The 23,387-nt window shown below is 40.2% G+C and overlaps 1 protein-coding gene across 4 annotated transcripts in view; it reads left to right on the top strand.

The window, feature by feature from the left end:
• Positions 1 to 23,387, top strand: part of DCLK2 (doublecortin like kinase 2) — a 212,427-nt gene that overhangs the window by 171,637 nt on the left and 17,403 nt on the right. For 3 of the 4 annotated variants that reach the window (XR_002326070.2, XM_078148465.1, XM_020994007.2), the window contains 4 exons: positions 7,444 to 7,563; positions 8,356 to 8,502; positions 16,977 to 17,110; positions 19,364 to 19,441. Coding sequence is in view for 3 of the 4 variants with exons in the window: in XM_078148465.1 (XP_078004591.1) it covers positions 7,444 to 7,563; positions 8,356 to 8,502; positions 16,977 to 17,110; positions 19,364 to 19,441 (479 nt within the window). In the remaining variant the exon portion in view is untranslated. The remainder of the gene's footprint in view (positions 1 to 7,443; positions 7,564 to 8,355; positions 8,503 to 16,976; positions 17,111 to 19,363; positions 19,442 to 23,387) is intronic. The other variant, XM_078148463.1, reaches the window with a different exon arrangement.

Here is a 23,387-nt window from a genome sequence, read left to right as displayed (position 1 = left end):
GGTTCAGGATGTGTGATGGGGGAGAGGTGGGGGTAGAGTTTGATCTTAGCCAAGTTTTAAGATAATAAATTTTAAGTATTCCTGGAAAAAAAGATAACTTGTATGTACAACTTGTATGTAGGTGCATACAAGATACATATAGAGTAGATGGAACTATGTAACCTTAGAGTTGGGGAGCCACTAGCACTGGGGATGGGGGAGAGGGAGTAAAAGCTTCTCGCTGAGGTGGCATTCAAGCTGAATTCTGAAGACTTCAGACTTCTAAGAACCGAAGATGAGGAAGAAGACAAGGGGGGAAAGGAAATAAGCCTGCATATAGTATTACCTTGTGTCAGACACTGTGCTCAGCACTTTACAAAGATCTCATTTGTCTCACGGCAATGAGGAGGCTGAGGCCAACAGAGTGACTTGCTCAAGATCACAAAACTAGTGTGTACTTTAGTCTGGTTTTGAACTCAGATCTTCCTGACTCAAGGTCCAAAGCTCTATCTACTGCACCATAGTCAGTGTAAACATATGGAGGTAAGAGATGGAGAATTGCGTATGAGGAATGCTAAGCAGAAAGGTGTGGCTGGACCAAAAACCAAAGAAATAAACAAAAAAAGCAAGGGAGAAATGAAAACTTATATATAGGAATATAATAGGAATAGACTAGGTTTTGAGGAACTATAAATGCCAAACAGGAGATAATTTTTTTGTTTATTGTTTTTATTTTTTTACTAGTTGTCATTGGAAGCCACTGGAAGTTACTGAGTGTGTTGGGGGGAGGGAAAGCGGATTGGAGGGAGGGAGAGATGTAGGGCAGGGAGATCAGTCAGAAGGCTCTTGCAGTAAATAGGGTGAGAGGCCGTGAGGGCCTCAACTAGGGCGGATGGAAAGAAGTGAATGTATAGATGTTGTACTATGGAGGCAGAAAGAATAAGATATGGCAATGGATTGGATACCTTGTGGGAGTGAGAGTGAGGAGTGGAGGAAGACACCAAGATGAAAAACCTGAGTGACCAGGAGGATGATTGTGTGATTTGACAATAATGGGGGAGAGGGGATAGAAGCAAAAAGCAAGGGACATTTAATACTTAGGGGATATATGCCAACTGATATGATAGATGCTGGGAGGTTGGCCTTGGGTTCTCTCAAGTGAAGAATCAAAGAGTAGTGCTTATGTTGTTATTCCCTTTCCATGCCTCCCCTCCACATCCCCTTGAGTTTCTACATGTAAAATACTGAAATTCCTTGGGAAAGGCAGAATAATTTTCTAAAGCTCTTAATATTTGTTAGGTTGTTTCAGTTGCATCCAACTCTTTGTGACCTCATTTGAAATATTCTTGGCAAAGATGCTGGAGTGGTTTGCCATTTCCTTCTCCAGCTCATTTTCAGTTGAGGAAACTGAGGCAAACAGGGTGATGTGACTTGCCCAGAATCACACATCTAGTAAGTGTCTGAGGCTGGATTTGAACTCAGGGAGATGCGTCTTGCTGACTTCAATCTCGGCACTCTATCTATTGTGCCACCTAGCTACCCAAACCTTTTTAAAATTTATTTATTTTGTTTTGCTTTATTTATACTTTTAAAAAAAAATTATTTGTTTTTAGTTTTCAACATTCACTTCCATAAGATTTTGAGTTCCAAATTTTCTCTCCCCCCTCCCCCCACCCCAAGACAGCATGCAATTTGATATAGGCTCTACATATACATACATGTTGAACATATTTTCACATTAGTCATGTTGTAAAGAAGAATTAGAACCAATGGGAGAAACCACGAGAAAGAGGAAATAAGCAAAAAAAAAAGGAAAGAAAAAAAAGAGCAAATAACATGCTTTGATCTGCATTCAGACTCCATGGTTCTTTTTGTGGACATGGACAGCATTTTCCATCATGAGTTTTTTGGAGTTGTCTTGGATCCTCGCAATTGCTAAGAAGAGATGAGTCTATCAAAGTTAGTCATTGTACATTGTGGCTGTTGCTGTGTACAGTGTTCTAGCCCAAACTCTTAATAAAGCCTTATTTAATAATATAGTTTTGTCCAAACCTGTGTATATTTGTATATGTTCTGTACCATGTGGTATCAGTCTGCTTACATTCCCAGATTGAGGAAGGGTAGCACTTGTAGTTACAAAGTTCTAAGGATCAATAGCACATACATATACATATAATAAGGGTGAGTTTTGAACTTGATAGGAAAGACAAGGCAGGAAAGCATTGCAAACAGTTTTGTTGCCCCAGTTTTGTTTGACAGGGAAAGAGGGATAGAGTGAGTGAGGGAGTTATGACAATTTTTCCATGCAGGAATGAGGGCCATGATGGTATTAGGTGACATGACTGTGGTGGATCCAGTCAGCACAGTGGTGCGACTTCTTCCAGTCGCTCCAGAGTATGACTGAAAAGGCATCTGTTGGGGTTGCACATGGTCCCAAGTGGTGAATTGGGAAAGGAAAGGGACAAGAAGTCACGGGTAGTGGTTCGTGTATAGTTATTTGGTGTCAACACTGTGAAGAGAAGAACGTGAAGGCAAAAGAGGAGAAGGGCAAATAAGGAGAATCCATTTATCTTTATGGAAAATCAGTTTTGCAAAGTTGAATTAAAATTTTTCCTTTCATTTTTAAAAAAGTAAAGCATTTGCTGAGTAAAGGTCATTAAATGTATAACTGAGTCAAATTTCAGCAACCATAGGCATGTTTTTGCAGCTGTAAGGCTTTTACTTGTAGACCTTGAGATCAGTGCCCTTAAATAGGTGATTAAAATGTAGAGGTCACTTTGAAAACTTGGCTCATTTTCTTTGATGCCTCAACTATTTAAAAAAACCCAACAACATGATCTTAAATTGTTTCCTCTGATTTCTCTCCCTTTTGCTTCATAAAACCCAAAGACTTAATTTGCTTGGCTTTCCAAAGTTGTGGGAATTGTAGATGTGTGGTATGACTTTTATTTGTCGTGTTGCTCCCCTGTGAACTGAGGTGGTGGAAGTGACAATGGCCTCTTTTCATTGTGTTTAGGATTCTTACATTAGGAACCTTGCTAGCAAGCATTCTTTGTGTCATTTCTTTTTAATATACTCCAAAGAGGCAGCCCAGATTCAGTAAACAGCAAGGGTTAACCAGTCAGCGATTCAGAGCAAGAATAGATTCATTGTTCCTTGGCAGCATGAAGCAGTACATTATCCTAAGGCAGTGACCACTCCCCTGTCACTCAGGTTTTACACACACACACACACACACACACACACACACACACACACACACACACTTCATTGTCAAAGATGATCCTGTGTTCTCTTCATGCACATCAGTTTTCATTGTCATCCCCCTCTGCTTTCATGTGATAAAATAAAGCTTTGGAATGGGTTCACATGTCAGTTGTTTGGATACATTAGTATGCATCAACCATTCAGTGTGCATATTGATGGATGTCTGAGTAATGTAAACTTAGAATGGCAGAAGACAAAAATGATATCTAAATGGCATTTAGAAATTTGCAAATGATTATGCACTTTTACCAAACACTAGTTTCCTTTGTGAAAAATTTGATTTAGAGAGGATATCATATGTTAGAAACATAGCTTATACACTGCTGTATGTGAGGTTGGAAGATAACATTGATAAGGGTATTTGGATATTGTTGATTTCAGAGTTCTGTTTTCTGATGATTTTGCTTTTTAAAAATTGAAATACCCATCAGTTGTAACAGACTGACTCTTTAGAAGCACTCTTAGGGAGAATATTGGACAATGAGAGGTAAAAATAGCTCTCATATTCCCCAGAATGTTGACCATGCAGAAGTTCTAAGTCATTGAAAAAGCAGTATGTGGTAAGTTGCATGAGTGTAGATGCAGTGTTTCTGGAATAGCACCTCATCTTTGAAACGTTACATTTCTGGTGACCCTAGGAGAAGCCCTACCATATATTTCAGAGCATTTTCCATTGTACCTTTATTTGGGGGAGGGGGGAAGTAATACCTTCAGGGAGAAGCAGTCCCCCTACTGTGTTGTGTCATTGAACATCAGAGTCGGGAGAAGATCTCATGGGTCATAGAGTCCAACCTGTACATAAGAACCTCCCTCTACAACTTTCCCAAGAAGTTAGTCATCCAGTCTTTGCCTAATGATCTCCAGTGAGGGAGAAAACTCTCTCCTGAGGCCATCTATTCCACTTCTGGATAGCTTATCCTCATTTTCGTTAGAGTGTCTTCCATTTGCCTCATCTATGTCACTCTAAATGGAGATTTACATCCTGAATTTGAACAGTGTAGAAATTTGTCTGTAGGTCATTATAATTTTGGAGGAAACTTGGAAGTGCTGCAGGGCTGGTTTAACTTTAAATGACAGTGCTCCATAACTGGTTTTCATGGTTTGGACTGGCAATAAATACCATCATCATCTTAGTTATTTGTTTCATAAGGATCAAGATGAATGTATTTATCTTAATCCTATCGTACTATCAAAATTGCATCCAGCTTTTCTTCTCAAGTTAGGAAACAAGCATTTCAAAAGAAGTGAGCTAAAGAGAATGCGTATTCTCAAGCTAGGTGCTTCAATATGTAGAAATGGCAGCTTGTGCCAAGCCTTTCTTCCCTTCATCTCTCGTGAAAAAGAGAAGCTGGCTGCACAACTGCTTCGTTATGGGAATGTGCAAGAGATTCTGCAGCTGCTTCTAAGTGTTGTATTACCTAGAATTGCTAGATCTGTTTGATTTAGAAAGTCAAAATCCTTCCTTCCAGAAGCCCTCTAAGCCTTTTTAGGGCTACAGGAGTCACTAACACTTCAACTATGTGACAATTGGCTGAGATTATTGAAAGTTGGAGGGGAAGACTAAGGAATCTCCCATGACAATATTGAAAACATAAAAGACTGTCTTCTGACTTGGAGAGATTGGCATGGTTTTACCTGAAGGCTAGTGGGTAAGATGGCTTCCCCAACCCGACAATGACATAATTTTTACTTAAAATTTTTTCAAGTAGTCAAATATGTCATTTTTTTTTGAGAAATTGAATGGAATTTCATCCATATAATTCATCACAAACCTTGTTCTCAAAGATGTGCTGATAAATGTTTAACAACCAGCCTTCTTGGAAAAATAATGTACACAAGACACACTTTTCAGTTTAATCTGCATTATTAGCATTTTCTTCATCATTTAAGTCTCGACAATCAAGAAAACAAATCAAGCCACGATTTTGCAGCATTTTGGGATTTCAAAGGTGTGAACATTCACATTGGAAATTTAACAATCAGCCCTCTTTCACTGATTCTAGCACATCCCTGTGTGTTTTCGTCATATCAATAGCAACATTTAGTTGGGTGCCCATTTTCTATTAGGACTTTTTTTTTCTCAAAACAGAACAAAATAAAACAAAGCAAGACAATTTCTCTTAGTGGTAGCCAATACTGTTTGGGGGTCTGGACTTGTGATTTCATTGCTATGGGGAATCTCCCAGTATAGAAACTCTGCAACAATGCAGATCTCAACAATGCCCATGTAGATGAGAGACTTAACAAAGTTTATGCAGCTATTAAGTGACAGAAGAAGAAATTTAACTTAGTTGCTCCACAAATCCTCAGTTCTAGCTACTATACTGTATTCCATTTTAGAGCCTTTATTTATTTATTTATTGGATCAGTAGTCCGGAACAATTAATATGATTAACAGAACACAAACATGTGTGGGTGTACGCAATACTACATAGAATACAGTATGAATACAGAGTGTCATAGTATATATGTGTGCATATGTGCATATATACATATATATTTTTTATATATGCATGTGTATACTTATGTACATAAATACATTATGTATATATTTATATATACACAGATATATAAATGTATATATGTATTTGTGTAAAGAAATTATCTTTCTATTATAATATTGTTTTTCTATAATGCGATCTCATGTGAGTCATATCAATCCTCATAGATAATCCACTGGTTCTTTGGTTTTGTTTGTTTGTTTTTGAGTCAAAATAGAGTTAAAATTAAGATAATAGTCTTTATGGTACTATATGTTTCCAGATTTCTATGCTCCAAGATAATAAAGAACATCTATCTGGGGAATGAATTCATGAGTAATAGTTAAAGAATGTATCTTTTTCTTCAATTATAGCATGAAATTCAAACTGTGATTAGTGACAGCTTAAAATCTAGTGACATCCTCAAGGCCATTAAGTGCATTTGAAATGCCAAATGGATTAAAATTAAAGTATTCTACATTCTGATGTGCCTAGTCTTTTTTTCCTCTTTGTGGCTTAATAAAATTATCTTGTTATTAACAGTTCTGGAAGAACAAAGGTTAAAATGTAGTAAGACTTGTCAGGACTACGTATGATAAAATCACCTCTATGAAAGCATCATGTTATTATATCATTTTCTCCCCAAGTGGACAACTATATGAATGATAATTCCTTTAGATGACTAAAGTGGTGTTAATTGCAGCTGTAACAGCAGCTAAAGAAAGTTAGCTTATCTGGCAGAATCTAGGCTAGTAATTTATGGTATGGGGCTTTGAGCTAGCATCTAATAAATATTTGTCTTTAAAATCTAACCCCTGAATACAAGACAATAAGAATTCTGTCCTTTATATACCAAGATATCCATACTGATTCATCAGTGGATGAGGCAAGTTGTTTCATCCCTATTTTCTTGGCCTCTCCCTCTGCTAACCCACATACATTTTTTTGAGACAGCTGATAACTTCCCGCAGTTTGGATCATGCCACTCCCTTTCTCTAGAACCTTCATTAACTTCACATTTCCTCTGAAACAAAATGTCAAGGCCTCAGGTTATCATCGAGAGCACTTCCTCTAAACTGTAGTCAAACAGCCTGCTTGCAGTTTCCCAAACTTAGCACTTCATCTTCCACTCTCATGCCTTTGAGTAAGCTGTCCCCTGTGCATGGAATACATTCCTTCTTTGCTGCCATTTCTTATAATCCTTAGCTTCCTTCAATCATTCCTTTAATTCTTCTTTCAAATTAAAATGCATATTCTTCCCTATGGGTGGACTGTATCCTCCCCCCAGCAGATTATAAACTCTTTGAGGACAGGCACTATTTTCTGTCATTGTATCTCCAGCTCACCCCTTTCTCATAACTGTGCTTTGCAGACATAAACATGTATGATGTTAAAAAATTCCTTTTGGAATGGATTGGTTTAAATGGAGGGACACACCAAAGGAGTCATTCCCTTTTAAGATAAATGGTCCATTTGGTAACAAACCACAAACTTGAAGTCCTTAGCATTGTTCTTCAACCAGCTAAGCTAAAGGGCAATGTCCACAAAAGAAGGTTGTCTATAATGGCTGTTCGTTGGAGTTTGGATTCACAAAGGACAAAATTAGATACCATTTATAAAGCACTTTGCAAACTCTAAAGCATTATATAAGTACTAGCTATTACTAAATAGAGGAGAGACTGCTACTTTCTAAATCAGTTTCTCTGCCATTTCTTAGGAACACCTGATTGAGAATGAAGTGTCAATACTGCGCAGAGTTAAACATCCAAATATAATCATGCTGATTGAGGAAATGGATACCGCTACTGAGCTTTTTCTGGTGATGGAATTAGTCAAGGTAAGAAGCCTCGGGGATTTTCTTTGATCATTTTCAGGGCTGATTTCAGTGTTAAATAAAGTTGTTTTTTTTAAGCCCAGTCAGAAAAGTACTCCACTACCATGTAACTATGTTTTCTTCAGTTATAGGTTTAACCGTTTCATTCACCAGCTCAAAAATCATCTATGGTTCCCTATTTCCTATAGGAGTTTAAAAAAAAAAAGACAGACTTTGACAAGCTGAAGCCTTCTGACCTACCTATACTTACTTCACTTTATTCTTATGTTTAAACCTGACCATTAGATACTTTCCCAACTTGAATCTATCTTTCACCTCTTCTTTTATCCCCGGGCATTTGCTGAGACTACTCCTCCCTCCCCTCCCCGCCCCCCCCCCCAAAGCCTAGAAAGCATTCATGTCATCCTTAAGACTCCACTTCGGTAGTCCCTCTTTTGTAAAACCTTCTCTGACCCTGCCATCTTGGAAGAGTGTTTTCTCTCTCTCTCCAAAATTTCCTCAAATATTTTGGGTCTCTAAAGCCATCACATTCTTCCTTGTGTTACACTTATCTTAGTTCCTGTCCTCAAGGAGCTTACATTCTATATACCTTTTTAAAGTTTATACCCCCAATACCTAGCTCAGAGTTACATGGCAGTTAACCTAATAAATATTTGTTGAATTGAACTGCCCACATTAATTCTAATTTTTGACATAAGTTTTAATGGAATAGTTGTGCTCTGATATAAAAGCCTGATAGCTGTGCATTATACATAGAAGTAATTGCTTGTTGACGTTTGGTGGTATCTGCCTTAGGGTGGCGATCTCTTTGATGCGATTACTTCCTCAACTAAGTACACAGAGCGAGATGGGAGTGCAATGGTGTACAACCTAGCGAGTGCCCTGAAGTATCTTCATGGTCTCAACATAGTGCATAGAGACATCAAGCCCGAGAACCTTTTGGTAAGTCAGGAGGACGGTGGGAGTCATCCTACAACCCCTTGAGCTTACGTTTTTTCCTCTGAAATGATTAAAATCATATGTTAAAGGAGAAAACTGCTTGTCTCTGCTAGTCATGGAATAGAGTGCTGGGAGAGCATACATTTTGAGTATCAGCAGCCTTGAAATAAATCAATTTCCCTAAAATATTGATAGGCAGCTGAATTGATATTGTTTAGCATTTGCCAGGAACTGGAACCCTTGCTCATTTACATTTTGATCGTAGGATCAAAGATGTAGAGCTAGATTAAAGCTGGAAGATCTTCCAACTCATCTAATCCAACCTCTTATTTTATACCAGAGGGCACTAAGGATGAGAGAAGTTGATTGATTTGCTCACAGTCTCGTAGGTAAGAGTGTCAGGGCTGGAATTTAAACTGAGAATCTACACTGTGCTAATCCCAGCACGGTTGTTTGTCCTTCCTTTTCAAAGAGGACCAATGACACCATGGGGGTGATATCTTGGCTTGCATATGAATTGGATTGAAGTGAGACAGAGTTGCACAAAGTTGTCAGCTTCACTCAGGATGACTGCTGATGACCCAGGATGCAGCGGATAGCCTTGGCATCTTCGATGCCTGACCAAGCTCTTCCCAGCATGGTATTGTGGGTTTGATCATCTGTTCCAACCACCTCATTTTACTGATGAGGAAACTGAAGTCTTGAAAAGTAGAGTGATTTATTCAAGGTCATACAACTAATTAACAGTAGAGCTAGAAATAAAACCTAGGTCTGAATACTAGCTCAATGTTCTATGGCACAACTTTTTATGAAAATGAGTATGAAGGAATTTAAAGACAACAATTCTCAGTGGCCTTTTGGTAGATTAAAGTCTCATTTTTTTACCTCCTCTACTCCAGCAGTATAGTTTGATGGCTTCTTATTGTCTTCATTTTAAATGATGTGAGTTTTTCTTTCCTTCCTGTCCTTTCCCCTGAAGGAATTATATTTCATTACTATGTCTTCCCATTAGGGAAATAAATATCTCCTGCCCTGTAATGTGATATGTATCATAGACTCTGTTTTATGAACTCTAAGATGGAACTGAAGACAGAATTGCAATCCCTATCTCCTAGGCAGAGGTGGGAATACTGTCTTCACAATTCAAAACAGGTGTCCTTGTAGCATTTATCAGGACCTGCTGTTTCTGGTGCAGATTTCTGTTTTGGTTGCCATAAGCTAGTTATCTTGCAAGGGAAACAGAGAAATTATACAAAAATGATTATGTGTATTTTAATTAACCGACTCTCCTTACATGAAATCATAAGATTAATCCAAAAAACAAAAACCAAACACTCCTTCACTTCTTCAGCCTGTGTCCAGTTGAATTCAATTCAAGAAAACATTTAATGAGCAGCTACTATATGCAAGGAAGGCATTATGCTAAGCATTAAGAACACAAAGATAAAAATGATATCATTCATGTTCTCAAGGAACTAATATTTTACTGGGGGATACAATGCATACACAGAGAAGTAAATGTGAATATATATAAAGTAAAGCAAAAAGCTTTCAATTATATGCAAAATGATTTTTAGAAGGGGGCATCAGTTATTTCACAAATACTACAGATTGAAAAACAAGAGAGATGTTTTCAGGGCTCCGAAAGGGAGTAATTGATCTAACATTGATGTGGTTTAATTGTAGCATTGATTCAGGCATGGTTGGATTGTGGCAATGAGGAAATGGGGAATTTCCCATTTACCAGTAAATTCCTTTGTCCTTGTGCTCTGATGCATGCATGTCAGTTTCTCTCTCATAGTTCCTTATCATGACAGTGTCTCTGTCTTGTCCCTCTAGCACTTTCTTTCTCATAGACAGGTATGGATTTTTAACTGCATAAAAAGCATTAAAATCACAGGGTTGAAATTTTTGCACATGAAGTATTATTTGCTTAAACAGCTCCATGTGTTTACCTTTGGTGTGAGATACATGCCAGCAAATTAATGCTACCTGAAAGGATGTAGGAATGAACATGTAATGAAAGGTATCATCTGTGATGGGCTAATAATAGTAACTTGGTATTTATATGGCGCACAGAGGTTTACAGAGTGTTTTACATACATTATCTCATGCAATAATCACTGGTGTCAAGATGCCCTAGCATTAGGTTGATATGACAATTGAGGATTTCCAAAAGAGACTTAGGTGTCAAAAATGTCCTCTTAGCAAAGAAAGCTTAAATAGATCATTCTGCAGACGCAAGATTACTCACTGTCATTGGCACCAGACTCAGGTGGGAAAGTGTCTTGCAATATTGAGAATAAATGCAAATAGTGACTGTAAGTTTCTTCCTGTTTCTAAAAAGTAATTCCTTTCTTTGCTATCAGATCATTCAGCCATCTGATTTGCATCCTTTCCCCCAGTAGCCTGGCTGTAATTTATCCACTCTGCCTGGAAAGATAGATGGGCAGTCATGCCAAGGAGCATGGGGCTTGCCATTAATGCTGTGAGTTACAGTACAGCAGTGCCCTGTTGGAGTTTACTGGGGCAGACCAGTGATAAATTCAGCTTTTCTGAGAGATCCTGGGATTGAGGAGGGAAGAGGGCTCCACACATTCACAGGGCCATCTAAATCATGCTGCAGCACTTTACTAGGAGAACAAAGCAGTGCTTCTTTTGCATGTGGAAGCTGATAGTTAAATGTCCTTTTTTGAATCACATTGACACATTGAGCAGAAAGAGCTATCCAATATCTGCAGTTCATAACATAGCAGGGGAGGAGCAGGCTTTTAACTCGGAGGCTCAGAGCTGTAACCAGCAATTTGGGCACTAGGGGCAATTCAGTTTGGGTAGGGATTGGGAGGCCACTATTGCTTACCTGGAGTGTGACCACTATGGAGTAGGAAGCCTGGAATCTGGTAGCCTCTTATTTAATTGCTAACTAAGTGCTAGGGTATAAGAAATTAAAATGTTGTTAGTGCCTGTCAAACCTTGATGCTCTGGGATAAAGACCCTGCCACTCATCCTACTTATGGTTAGCTCTTCCTAGGTTTTCTTATATGTGCAAAGTCGATATTCCACAGGGTAGCAGGGGCGAGATTGAGAAATTTGTCTGCTTTTCTTCAGTAGCAAGCTGAGATAATTACAATGACTTAAGCAACCAATGGTAAATAGTAATTTGTGAGGTTTGCTTTTTTGTTGTTGTTGTTGGAGGAGTCATCATACTTTTTACCCAGTTGAGGAACTGTTATTTTTAGACTTCATCCAACCCCTTCATATTCCAAATGAGGAAACTGAGGCTCAGAAAAGTTAAGTGACTTTCCTAAATTTATTGAAGTAATAAAGAACAGAGTTGGTATTTCTATTTGAACCTCCACTTCTGACTCTTTTGCCACCTAAAGAATGTCTCAAAAATATTTTTATTTCTGGCTAAGATTTAATATTCTCTGTATGTGTTCACTGTATATTAGGGGCGATAGATAAAGGGGAGTATGTTTTTTACACATCTGCCTCCTAGGACATTGTCCATTCAGTGCTTAGTGGAGTAATGCCGCTTGCCTCACTGCACGGCTCGTAGATCTGACTCTGAATTCTGTGGAGGGAAAATGTTGGACCTTTGGGCTGCTCATTCTCCAAGCGAGGCCCTGAAGCTGGCCCCAGGCATGTCTAAGTTGAAATTTCTTAAGCAAACATTGCTTTTCTGAAAAATGTGTGTAATAAGTATTTGTTTTAGCCTCATGATTCAGTCAGTTGGAAAATGATACTAATAATGTACTCACTGATGCAAATTACTCAGGGGAAATTTGTTCCTAAACTGTGGGTTATGATAAATACACTATAAATTACAGTTGTAATTCTACATGTAATGTTTTCTCTTTAATATTTACATTAAACATTATGAATGAAAACCCATCCTTTAGAAGTCTCTAGGATGAATGCAAATCTGGTTCCTATTACTTTATGTAAAATATTGATTGCCTTTAACTGTGATCCTGTTGAGTCCTGGGCAGATTCAGGATATTGAGCACTACTGAGGAGAAAAAATACCCATCAGTATTCTTTGGTCATCTTAAGGCACAAAAATGTGGTTCTTTATGGGTGTAGATAAGTACACGTATAACCCAGAAGGAGAAACAGGACAAAAGCATCATTGTAACTTAATTTATGATTATTAAATTAATAACCCAGAAAAGTCTTGTGATTATTAAAAGAGGACATGATGGGCAAAGCAATTATAATTTCAAAGTTTTAAGAAATAATGGAGATTATGGAAGAGAAAAATCAAATTCCTTGATGGCAGTGATCCCGGGAGATATCAGTTCCCATTATGTTAGCAGTCAGGTGATGCTCTGATCCTAGACCTGGAGTCAGGAAGATTTGAGTTCACATCTCGCCTCAGACACTCGCTGGCTTTGTAGTTCTAGGCAGTTCACGTAATTTGCCTTGCTTTTCCCATGTGTCCATGAGTACCTGGGTATGTATATACCCACCATAGCTGAATACAAGGTAGTTTGGACAGCAGGCACTAACTGTTGGGTGAACCAAGAAAGACTTCAGGTAGAAGGTGGAGCCCAAGCTGTGCCTTAAAGGAAGAAAATGGCAGCTTGGTATTGATGTGGATGAAATGCAGGGCCTGGAGCCAGGAAGGCTCATCTTCTGGAGTTCAAATCCAGCTTCAGACACTTACTAGTTGTGTGACCCTGGGCAAGTCATTTCACCCTGTTTGCCTCAGTTTCCTCTTCTGTCAGATGAGCTGGAGAAGGAAATGGCAATGCACTCCAGTATCTTTGTCAAGAAAACTCCAAATGGGCTCAAGAAGAGTCAGATGAACGATGGAGAGAGTATACTTTAGGTCAGTGTAAAGGCACAAAGATGGCAGGTGGTCTGTTGTGAATGTGGAACAGAGGGAAACCAAACTGGTTGGATCAAAGAGTGTCATAGGGGAAGCTGAGTCCTTCCCCAAGACACTACCCTTCCCCCCAAACAACCACTGCCTCACCAAAGGTGGTGGTTTTTTTTTATGAGTCCTTAAAAAAAAAAGGAATAATGTATATATTCCTTTTATTAGCCACAAAAATTCAAGTTTACTTGTTTCTTGTACTAATTAATCATTGAAGATACAGTTGATTCTGTGAGCTCATTCCATTGCTCAGGGCAGGTTTGTAAGTACAAGTAACCAGCTGGAGTTTGTGACCATTCTAGCTAGGGACTAGCCGCTACCTTTCCCACCTTTCCTTCTTCTTGAGAATACTCCTTTTTTTCCACGTGAATGATGTGATTTCTCATGGTAATGATGATGGTCCCGATGATGACCCATTGTACTTTGACTACATTATCTCGTTTGATCCCGCAACAACCCTGCCAAGGGAGAGGTTATTATTCCAATTTTACAGTTGAGGAAACTGAGGCAAAAAAAAGAGGTTAATTGATTGGCCCATGGTCCCGCAACAACAACAGCTTTCTAACTCCAGGCCCGCTTCTCTAGCTCCATTATATAGCTTCGGAAATAAATACTTAGGTTAAGTGCTTTGTTCAAGGTCACATAGCTGGTAAGTAGCAGGGGCCACCAGGGCGTCTGCCAAGGGTTAGCTGGCCCAGGCTGGAAACAAGTAGATCAAAGCTTCTGTGCTGATCAGCCATGGGCTTGGGCCAAGTGGCTGCTCTACCTCTAGCCTCCTAAAATAAACAAATAAAGTGAAGTGGCTGGACTAAGTAGCCTTGGTCTGTCCTAGCTTTCAGTCTATGGTGCTTTGATGCTGTCTCTTCCTTGAATGTGGAACAGCTTTAAATTCACTAGGAGAACTCCCTTTATTTTATTTTTTTATTATTATTTTTTGGTGGCAGTTGGGTTAAGTGACTTGCCCAAGGTCACATAGCTAGTAAATGTCTCCGGCTGGGTTTCATCTTGGATCTTCTTGACTCCAGGCCCTGGTACTCTAGTTTGCATGAGAAGTTCAAAAATAAAGATGTGATTTTTTTCCCCGCTATCCAAGTATGTGATCTCCCTGAAAACTGTACCTAGATTTAAGGATTGCTGTCATAGATCCTCTTCTTTAAATGTTGTTGTGCATGTTCCACCTCTCCCATCCCCATTAGATTGTAAGTTGCTTGAGGTTAGAAATCGGGTATTCTATTCAAGTAAACAAATGCTAATTAAGCTCCTGTTGTGTGAAGGCTTGCTTGAGCCCTTTTAAGGGCTACTATCTGATTCATCCAACTCTCACCTGTGCTCCAAGAAATTGCCACATGCGTAGTGGCCACACCCAGCTAAACTGTCTTGGCAGACAGGCTAAGTCCAATTGAGGGTAATGGGGAGGTCTCAAACCCAGTGGTGAGCTAGGGGAGTGTGTGGCAAGCATGTGTAGACTTTCCCTGGTGGAATGGGTGGATGAAAACCATTTGTTCCCATGGCCGTGCAGGTGGCTGAAGCAGGTGCTGTGGAGCGCTTAGAGCTTGGTTAGACGTTGAAGTTATCGAGGTCATCCACTGTATCCCAGGCCATCTCCAGTCATCTTGACTTTGGTCGTGCCAATGGACTTTGGTGACTCTGGAGGAGAGAGTGAGGCTGATGACTTTGCACAGTGCTGCCTCACTTAAATCCAATCCACAAGCAAGTCAAGACATTGCCTGGGAGGTCATTGGTCCCCTTTGAAAGGAAGGACAAACAACAACAAAGTTCCCAGGAACTGTGTATACAAAGGTGACAGTCCCTGCCCTCAAAGGGCTCAGATGGGACATTGAGCTTTTGGAAGATTATCTAATCTAACCTCCCATTTTATAGGTGAGAAAATGGGGCTCAGGGAACAGAAGCAATGTGCCCAAGGTCACACACACATCATCTTAAGTAGCAGAGCCAGGAAGACTGAGGCCCCTAGTGCCAGCCCCTTTTCTATTTTTTTTTTAAATTTTTAGACAATTAGTGTTAAGTGACTTGCCCAAGGCCACACAGTAAGTATCAAGTGTTTGGTCTGAGGTCGGATATGAACTCAGGTCCTCCTGACTTCAGGGTCAGTGCTCTATCCCCTGCGCCATGTAGCTACCTCCAGCCCCTTTTCTGTTGTGCTGCCATACTGCTGCCCAGTCTAATTGGAGAGAATATGGCATGTCTTACTCATCTCCATATACCTCACAGTGTCTGGAAGGAGCTTCCTAATGCTAAGTGTGTGGTACACATTTGACAAATAAGTGGTGGGAATGTATATGTCTTAACTAGGGGGATATGCATTGAAGATACAAATATCGTATGACCTAGTCCAAAAAAGTTGACCAATACTTGCAAATACAGAAATAAGACCAGCTCCCTTCTCCTCCACTCCCTTCCTGCCCCATCTCAGCCTGGAACCTGTATTGAGGGTTAACTTTTGATAACATTAGGTAGGTAGAATTTGTTGCCGATCCCCTCACCCCTCCTCCCACAGCATCGGGACATCTGCTGCTGTCATTACCCTGAGGGTCCCGAGCAGAGACCTGGCCTGCCCTACCTGGTCACGTTGTCTCATGGCTGCCATGTTCTTACCCTGAGCCTCCTTGAAATTGACATATCCTTTCCCTCATCTTCTGAGGGTCAGACTTTCTGTGCTTCCCTAGGGGCTAGTCATCTCATCGGATAAACTACTTTTTTTTTTTTGGCCAAGGGAAGGGAAAACATTTTGAGGAGGACTAATTGGCCCAGCTTTCTACCTCCTTCTTTCCCACCCCCAGACCATTGTTTTATAACCCAAAGGTGAGAACTTGATGAAAAATTCAAGACAGGAAATATGAAGGACAGCACCACGACAGGTCATTGGGGGAGCAATTTCTGGGAAATTTATAGTTTCATGGCACCCCCTTAGGCACATGTTGATAGCTTACCTATATATCATTTAACATCTACAAAGCACTTTGTCCCATTTGATCCTCACTGCAACTAGAAGGCAGTGTAAATAGTGTACCTATTTCACAGAGAGGAAAATGAAGTCTAGAGCGGTTGGATGAGTTGCCCAAAGTAAAAATAAGTGATGGATGCATAGTAGCCAAGAGCTCTGCCTACTGTTGGGGCTTGTTTTGGGGATAGTGTTAGGGAGATGACCACTCCCTGCCCTGCTCCCCCTGCCCTCCACTCCCATCCCAAGCCATTATAGTAAAGAACACTAGGTTTAGAATCAAAAAACCTGGGTTGAAGCCCAGCTTTTCCATTTACTGTCTGTTTACTTCTCAAGCCTTCATTTTCCTCATCAGTAAAATGGGGTTGTAGTTAGACTAGATGGGGGGGGCTTTTAGTTCTAAATCTGTGATCCTACTATAATCATTCAGTCTTTTCAAGATAAAATTGAAGAACAAGAAAATAGCACTTGTCCCACAAGAAAAAGAAATTTAGGCAAGTTTCTCTCTCCTGGTTTGTTTATATAAAGAAAAAACATACGTGTATCTCCTCCCACTTCTCTCTCCCTTCTTCCCTTGTACAATTATGAAGAGACCATCTTTTCCTCCTAATTATTGACTTCTCTTACCTGTAGGTGTGTGAATATCCGGATGGAACCAAATCTTTGAAACTGGGAGATTTTGGGCTGGCCACTGTGGTTGAAGGACCTTTATATACTGTCTGTGGCACACCCACTTATGTGGCTCCAGAAATAATTGCTGAGACTGGGTAAGACTTCTATGGGTTTGGGTCATTGTTTTAACATTGAGTGAAATGATGCTAACTCCTGCAGGCTGTTTTGCTGCTCGTGTGATCTTGGCACGTTCCCACTTCTGGCATGGAAGCCTCTCCATTGTGCCAGGGAGTTAATGGGAGAACGACCTTTCCCATGTGGACCCTCTTCCTTGACCTTGGAGTTCGGATTGTGACTGTATTTCAGACCTTGTGTGGTATTGAGCAATTTCTTCTGTTTTTTCCTTTTTTCTTTCTTTGCTCTTAAATGAAGGCATTATAAAGCATACATTAAAATAAGCATCTAGGTTTGGCTTTTTAAAGGACCAGATTATCAAAAAAGTATAACTAAGAGGACATTTGAAATAACTTTACCTCTGTGTATGTAACTATATACACACTGGAGCAGAAATCAGAACTAAGATAAAGATATGTTTAATGGGTACAGTAATGTAAGTAAAAAGATGAGTAAAAGGGCAGTTGCAATAAGGCTAAGTGCTGTGAACAATCACGTTGAGAGAAAAAAGGATTTAGCTAGCATAGAGAGCAGAGAGAGAGAGAGAGAGAGAGAGAGAGAGAGAGAGAATGAGAGTGTGTATGTGTGTGTAGGTGGGTGGGTGGTGGGGTAGGGGAAGAAGGAGGGAAGGTGAGGAGGACAGATTGTAGGGGCAGAATGTAAATTACACAGTCAGACTTTGGTAGCCTTTTCATTCAATTCTGTTTAACTTTTTTTTTTATTGACAGAAAAAAGTGTTCAGTGTAGGGGAAGGTATAAGTATATTAGAGTATGATTGTGATGTTTTTAAAAAGGAAGGATACCAGTAAGAACAGCAACAAAATAAATTAATTTCTTTGGGGAAAAGGCTTCACTGTGAGAGAGGTTCAAGTTTCTACCAACTGGAAAAGTTTTGGGTGTCAGCCCATCAATGACCTTGTCTGTCATTGGAGGAACAATGTGGCTAAGTTTGTAGAACCTCATCAGCAGATGCTTGACCTCCCAGTGGTCGGTGCTTTGTTTTTGTTTTTGCTGAAGGAGCTCCCAAAAGATGGTTGACTAAGGCATAAAGCCTTGTGGTCTTTTTCGCAGGGGAAGTAGCTGCATCATTGAAATTACAGACTTTTGGCACTTTGAGGTTACATGTATATCTGTACATGTAATGTAAATGTGTGTGTATGTATGAGTATAAAATTGTATATATGTAGAGAGACAGGTGAGCAAGCACACTTCTCTAGAGGGTTGCCAGCATCCTTGGTGAATGGTGACTCTGGGCAGGGGGAAAAACGTCAGATGACAGAAAACAGGAACATTTTACCTTCAGCCCTAGCCCTTTCTGTGTATATGGCTGAAAGGAAGGCAAGGCAATTCTATCCAAACAAGGGCGCTGAAGGTTTGTGTCTTCAGCTCATCCACTGACTTCTCTGTCACCTGTAGTGGGGGTGGTTCCACTCAGAAGGGATCTGGGAGATGTAGGACATCCTCGGTCATTTTTCCTCACTCTAGAAGACTCCTCCAGCTCCTGTACGTGCACATGCCTATTCTTCCTTATCACAAGTGAATGAAGGCAGGTCTTCCTTCTACCTTGGGACTGTTCAGCTTAACAGGCATTTATTAATCACTGATGAGATTCTGTTCTAGCCTTTGGGGAGCCATAGATAAAATGAGAAATAGCTTCTGCCTTCAGAGAGCTTACATTCTATTCAGGGCAGGAGCTCTGTGTTGCAAAGGATCCTTCTTTTTTTTCTTGGAGTTTCCTACAGGTCTTTAGGGGTTTTGGAAGTTTTAGTCTAAAGGGCCAAGGACATTCCCTCATTGTACTGCCATTCTCTACACAAAAACAAAGCTTCAGGGAGTATGCAGCTGTGTTCTGGCCTCACTAAGAGGGGTGTGTGTGTGTGTGTGTGTGTGTGTGTGTGTGTGTGTGTGTGTGTGAGAGAGAGAGAGAGAGAGAGAGAGAGTATGGTGGGAGGGGAGATGTAGGGTCATGACCTTGGTTATTATGGACCTTTCACATATAACTGGGAGACTTGGGTTTGCAGGCTTTGGATTCAAAATAGCATAGAATGAGATTCTGACTTGGAAAGAAAGTGCTGTTCTCCTTTGAGGGGCCAGAGCAGGGCATATGTCTTATGAAATGATTGATATGCATTGAAGGGTCTCTTGAATACCAAAGCCAGGGCTATGTGTGGTAAGTTCTTGAATCTGACCAAGTAACATTTTTTTTCTCCTCTCTGTTACTTATTTTTTTCTAGCTATGGCCTGAAGGTGGACATCTGGGCAGCAGGTGTGATCACATACATCCTCCTCTGTGGATTCCCACCATTCCGCAGGTCAGTCTCTGGGCCCTGTGATCTGGAGCCATGGCTGAGGGCCAAGGCTGCCTGTAGAGGGAGACAAACAAACATTAAGTTTTCCTTCTCTCAGCCTCTGCAGATTTTGAAGTGGACACTACGGTACAATGTTTTTAAAATTTTCCTTCAATCTTATCAAAATAAACCCTTTTTTTCCCCTAATTTTTCAATTTTGTTGTTGTTCAGTCATTTTTCAGTCATGTCTGACTCTTCATGAGCCCATTTGGGATTTTCTTGGCAAAGATACTGGAGTGGCTTGCCTTTTCCTTTTCCAGCTCATTTTACAGATGTGTGTACAGGTAGCCTAGCTGTCTATCTTCATCATCATCATCATCATCAATAATCAACATTTATTAAGCACCTGTGTTCCAGGCACTGTGCTATGTACTAGGGATACGAAGAAAGGCAGAAACATGTTCCCTGCCCTCACAGAACACACATTCTAATGGGAGGAGGGGGAAAGGAGATACGTACACACATATATACATATGTCATACATATATACATGCACATACATCCATATGTAAATATAAGGTACTATGTAAAGGGAGGATCACAATGGACCATTTTCCTGTGTTACCTCAGAGCTGTAGCTCAGACTGGGAGATTCTTATACGTCCTTCTTTTAGGTCTAGAAGAGATCTCTCATTCAAATCCTTCATTTTACAGATGAAGCCTAGAGAAGTCACCTGTCCAAGGTCACACAAGTAGTAAGGGGCAGAGTTAGGATTTAAACCCAGACCCTCTTAGACCTGATCCTGGGCTCTTTGCCTTGTGCTGTGCTATCTCCTCCTAGCCCTGGTAGGTGACTGAGGTAATGAGTTTTGTGGAGTAAAGAGGACATACAGAGTATGTGAGGCAGAGGTGGGTCAGAGACTCAGCTCTGGGGATCACATCGGGAGGGACCGTAGGGATTATGTCCCCATGTCACAGACAAGGGAAAGTCAGGTTTTGAGGCTTGACAAGACTTAATCCCCACTCAGCCACCTAATTTCCACTCTACCATGCAATCTGTGTGTGGAAGGGGGTGTGGAAGGGAAGGAAAAGAGGAAGGTCATAGGCATTTATATAGCACCTACTCTGTGCTAAGCACTTTTTGAAAATAGCATGTCTAGTAGTAATAGTGGCTATTTTCACTTATTTTTTCTTGAAAAACAAAAAAGAAAGCTCACAGTTTAAGCTGTGAGCTTTCATGCAGTTACCACAGAGATGCCCTTCTGGCTTAATTTGATTTGTAATATTTGGGCAAGCTCATTAGAAGTCAGGGGCAGAGTCTTTTATGTATTGGTCATTGTATTCATCATTTATGACCTGTATGACCCTGAGCCAACAGCTTCTTTCTTTGGGCCTCATTTTTCCCATCCATAAGAGCAGGGGGTTGAACTAGATGACCTCTGGGGTCACTTCTGGTTCTAAATTAAGATCCAAAGATCCATTTCTAAATGAATGTGTCCACAACTCCCTCTAGTGTTGCCAAATGTCAAGTGCAACTCCTGGCAGTTTTTTCAAAGTAAAAAAAAAAAGGTGTTTTTTTGGTGGAGTTTTTTTTGGGGGGGCTTGAACTACTTTGCAATTTTCAGTTCCCCTTCACTCCTCAGAAAATGAGTCTTTGGTTTGTCATTCGGCTGCATTGACTTAGGGAGTCAGGGTCTACTGTTTACTAGGCCAGGTTACTGTTACCCCACATCTTGGACACCACGTACCGAGCAGACACACATTTCCTTTTCACAGACACATTTACCTCTTGACATGGTGTCTAGGAGCAAGTCAGAAAAAAATTTGAATTAATCATTTTAATCCTGGCATTCCTGGAGACACGTCCAGTTCCTCCTTTGACATCAGACTGTAGTAAAAGGGGCCTGAAGTGATCCTAATGCATAGGTATCTGTGTTCTTAGATTATAGAGCCATTCTGGATAGCAGTTATGACCATCACAGGGCTCTCTGGTTCTAAAAGATGAAGATGTTGTTTTAAATAATGGAAAAATAATGTAGAGCAATATTTTATATTTGCAAAGCACTTTAAGTTCTACAAAGAACTTTATTCACAACAATCTTGTGAAATCCATAGTCTCAGTACCTGGTTTGGAGATGTTAGAATTGACAGTCAAGGAAGTTAAGGACCTTGTCTGGGCTCACCTAGCCTGAGGTGTTGGGGCTGGACCTGAACCCTTGGCGCTCTGAGTTCAAGACCCATTTCTTCTCTGTGAGAGTGAAATAGATGATCACTTTCAGAGTAAGAATTTCACAGCTCCTTTGATGTTCACTAGACAATTTGGGCTTAGGATCTTTCAACACTCCTCATATCATCAACCCAGAGTTTCTAGTTTCTGCTTTCATAATCTAATCTCTTTCTTTCTTCCCTCTATAATCCTGGGAGCCTTCTCGATTTTATGTTAACATTCTTCGGTCAAGGTCTTTTTCATCGCTGTTGTTCCCCATGAGCACCGGTAACCTGGGTTCATTCCTAGTGAATCAGAAGCAACCAGAAGTGCAGCTGCTCAGCCCAAGCTGCTGTTTCTTGGGGACTCAGGATTTTTCATTTTCAGACGGAGCTGGAGGCTCTTATTTTGTGAAACAGAAAGGGATCATCCCACCCAGCCTTTACTCATTCCACTTGTCTGGCTGTATCTAAGTTAGCCTTGGTTTTTTCTGTCCCAGAATCCAATAAATGCAATATGCTTTTGAGAAACAATTTTGAGGGGCAGCTAGGTGGCATAGTAGATAGAGCACCGGCCCAGAAGTCAGGAGGACCTGAGTTCAAATCCGGCCTCACACCAAACACTGGACACTTACTAGCTGTGTGACCCCAGGCAAGTCACTTAACCCCAACTGCCTAAACAAACAAACAAACGAACAAAAAAAAGAGAGAAACAATTTTGATAATTTTCCATTTTGTAAAAAAAAAAGCCTGATTTTTTAGAGTTTTGGACCTCTTTAGCGTAGTGCCAAAGGTTAAGCTCTTGTGCCTTTGAAGGGCTCTTTTAGAGTAGGTCCTTCACTAAGGTACAACACTCAGCGAGATATAGAATATAGAGATGGTTTCCCTTTTTTGCATGGGCATTTCCAGTGTCCAGCTTGGTAGCTGGCACATAAGAGATACCTAATCAGCTCGGGCATTTCTTCCAGCCTCCTGCTGTATAGGAGGCAGTGGGTGGTAGTCCTGAATCTAAACCTGGGTTTTTGTTTTAAGTTTTCCAGCCTTTCCCTGTGCCCCCCATCCCCACCCCACCCTGCAGGGGTTTGCCAGACACTTTTGGATACAGACAACATGGTGATTTATTTTGTTGGACTATGCATATTTCTTACAAGGGCTTTGTTTTTCTTTTTCTATTTTTTTTCCTAGTGGGAAGGGCAAGGAAGGGTAAGGCAGCAGCAAAAAGATAGACTAATGGGTCATTGAGGCATCTTTTAAAAATGCAAAAAGCATAATACAAGGAAATAGAAACAAGCAAGTGGTACATGTAAAGATTCACAGTTTTCATATACAATCCTTTTTTTTGTACTTTATATATGGAAATACTCATTTTGTTTGGTGTTTGTTAAATTCTGAATTTTCAGTAGTGATCGCTTTCATTTTTATATCTTAGTTCTCCTACTTATTTTTTCAAGCAATTTGACCTATAACACTTTAAGTAAAGCATTTTACAAATATTTCCTTTTATCTTCGCAACGACTCTGAGAGGTAGATGCTATTATTACCTCCATTTTCCAGATGAGGAAACTGAGGTAGAGGTTAGAGGATTTGTCAAGGTTAACACAGCTGGCAAGTGCCTGGGGCGGGATTTGAATTCCTGTCCTTCTGACTCAAGGTTCAACAATTTATCCACTAAACCACTTAGCTACCTATCCACAACCAAGGAATAACTTTTTCTAGAGGCTTCTGACCCAAAATGTCACAATTTTTAAAGCTGTCTCTTTAGTTA

Source organism: Phascolarctos cinereus, unplaced genomic scaffold (assembly GCF_003287225.1).
Source record: "Phascolarctos cinereus isolate Bilbo 61053 unplaced genomic scaffold, phaCin_HiC Scaffold_9;HRSCAF=440, whole genome shotgun sequence".
Classification (NCBI taxonomy): domain Eukaryota; kingdom Metazoa; phylum Chordata; class Mammalia; order Diprotodontia; family Phascolarctidae; genus Phascolarctos; species Phascolarctos cinereus.
This window is presented reverse-complemented; position numbering and strand designations above follow the sequence as displayed.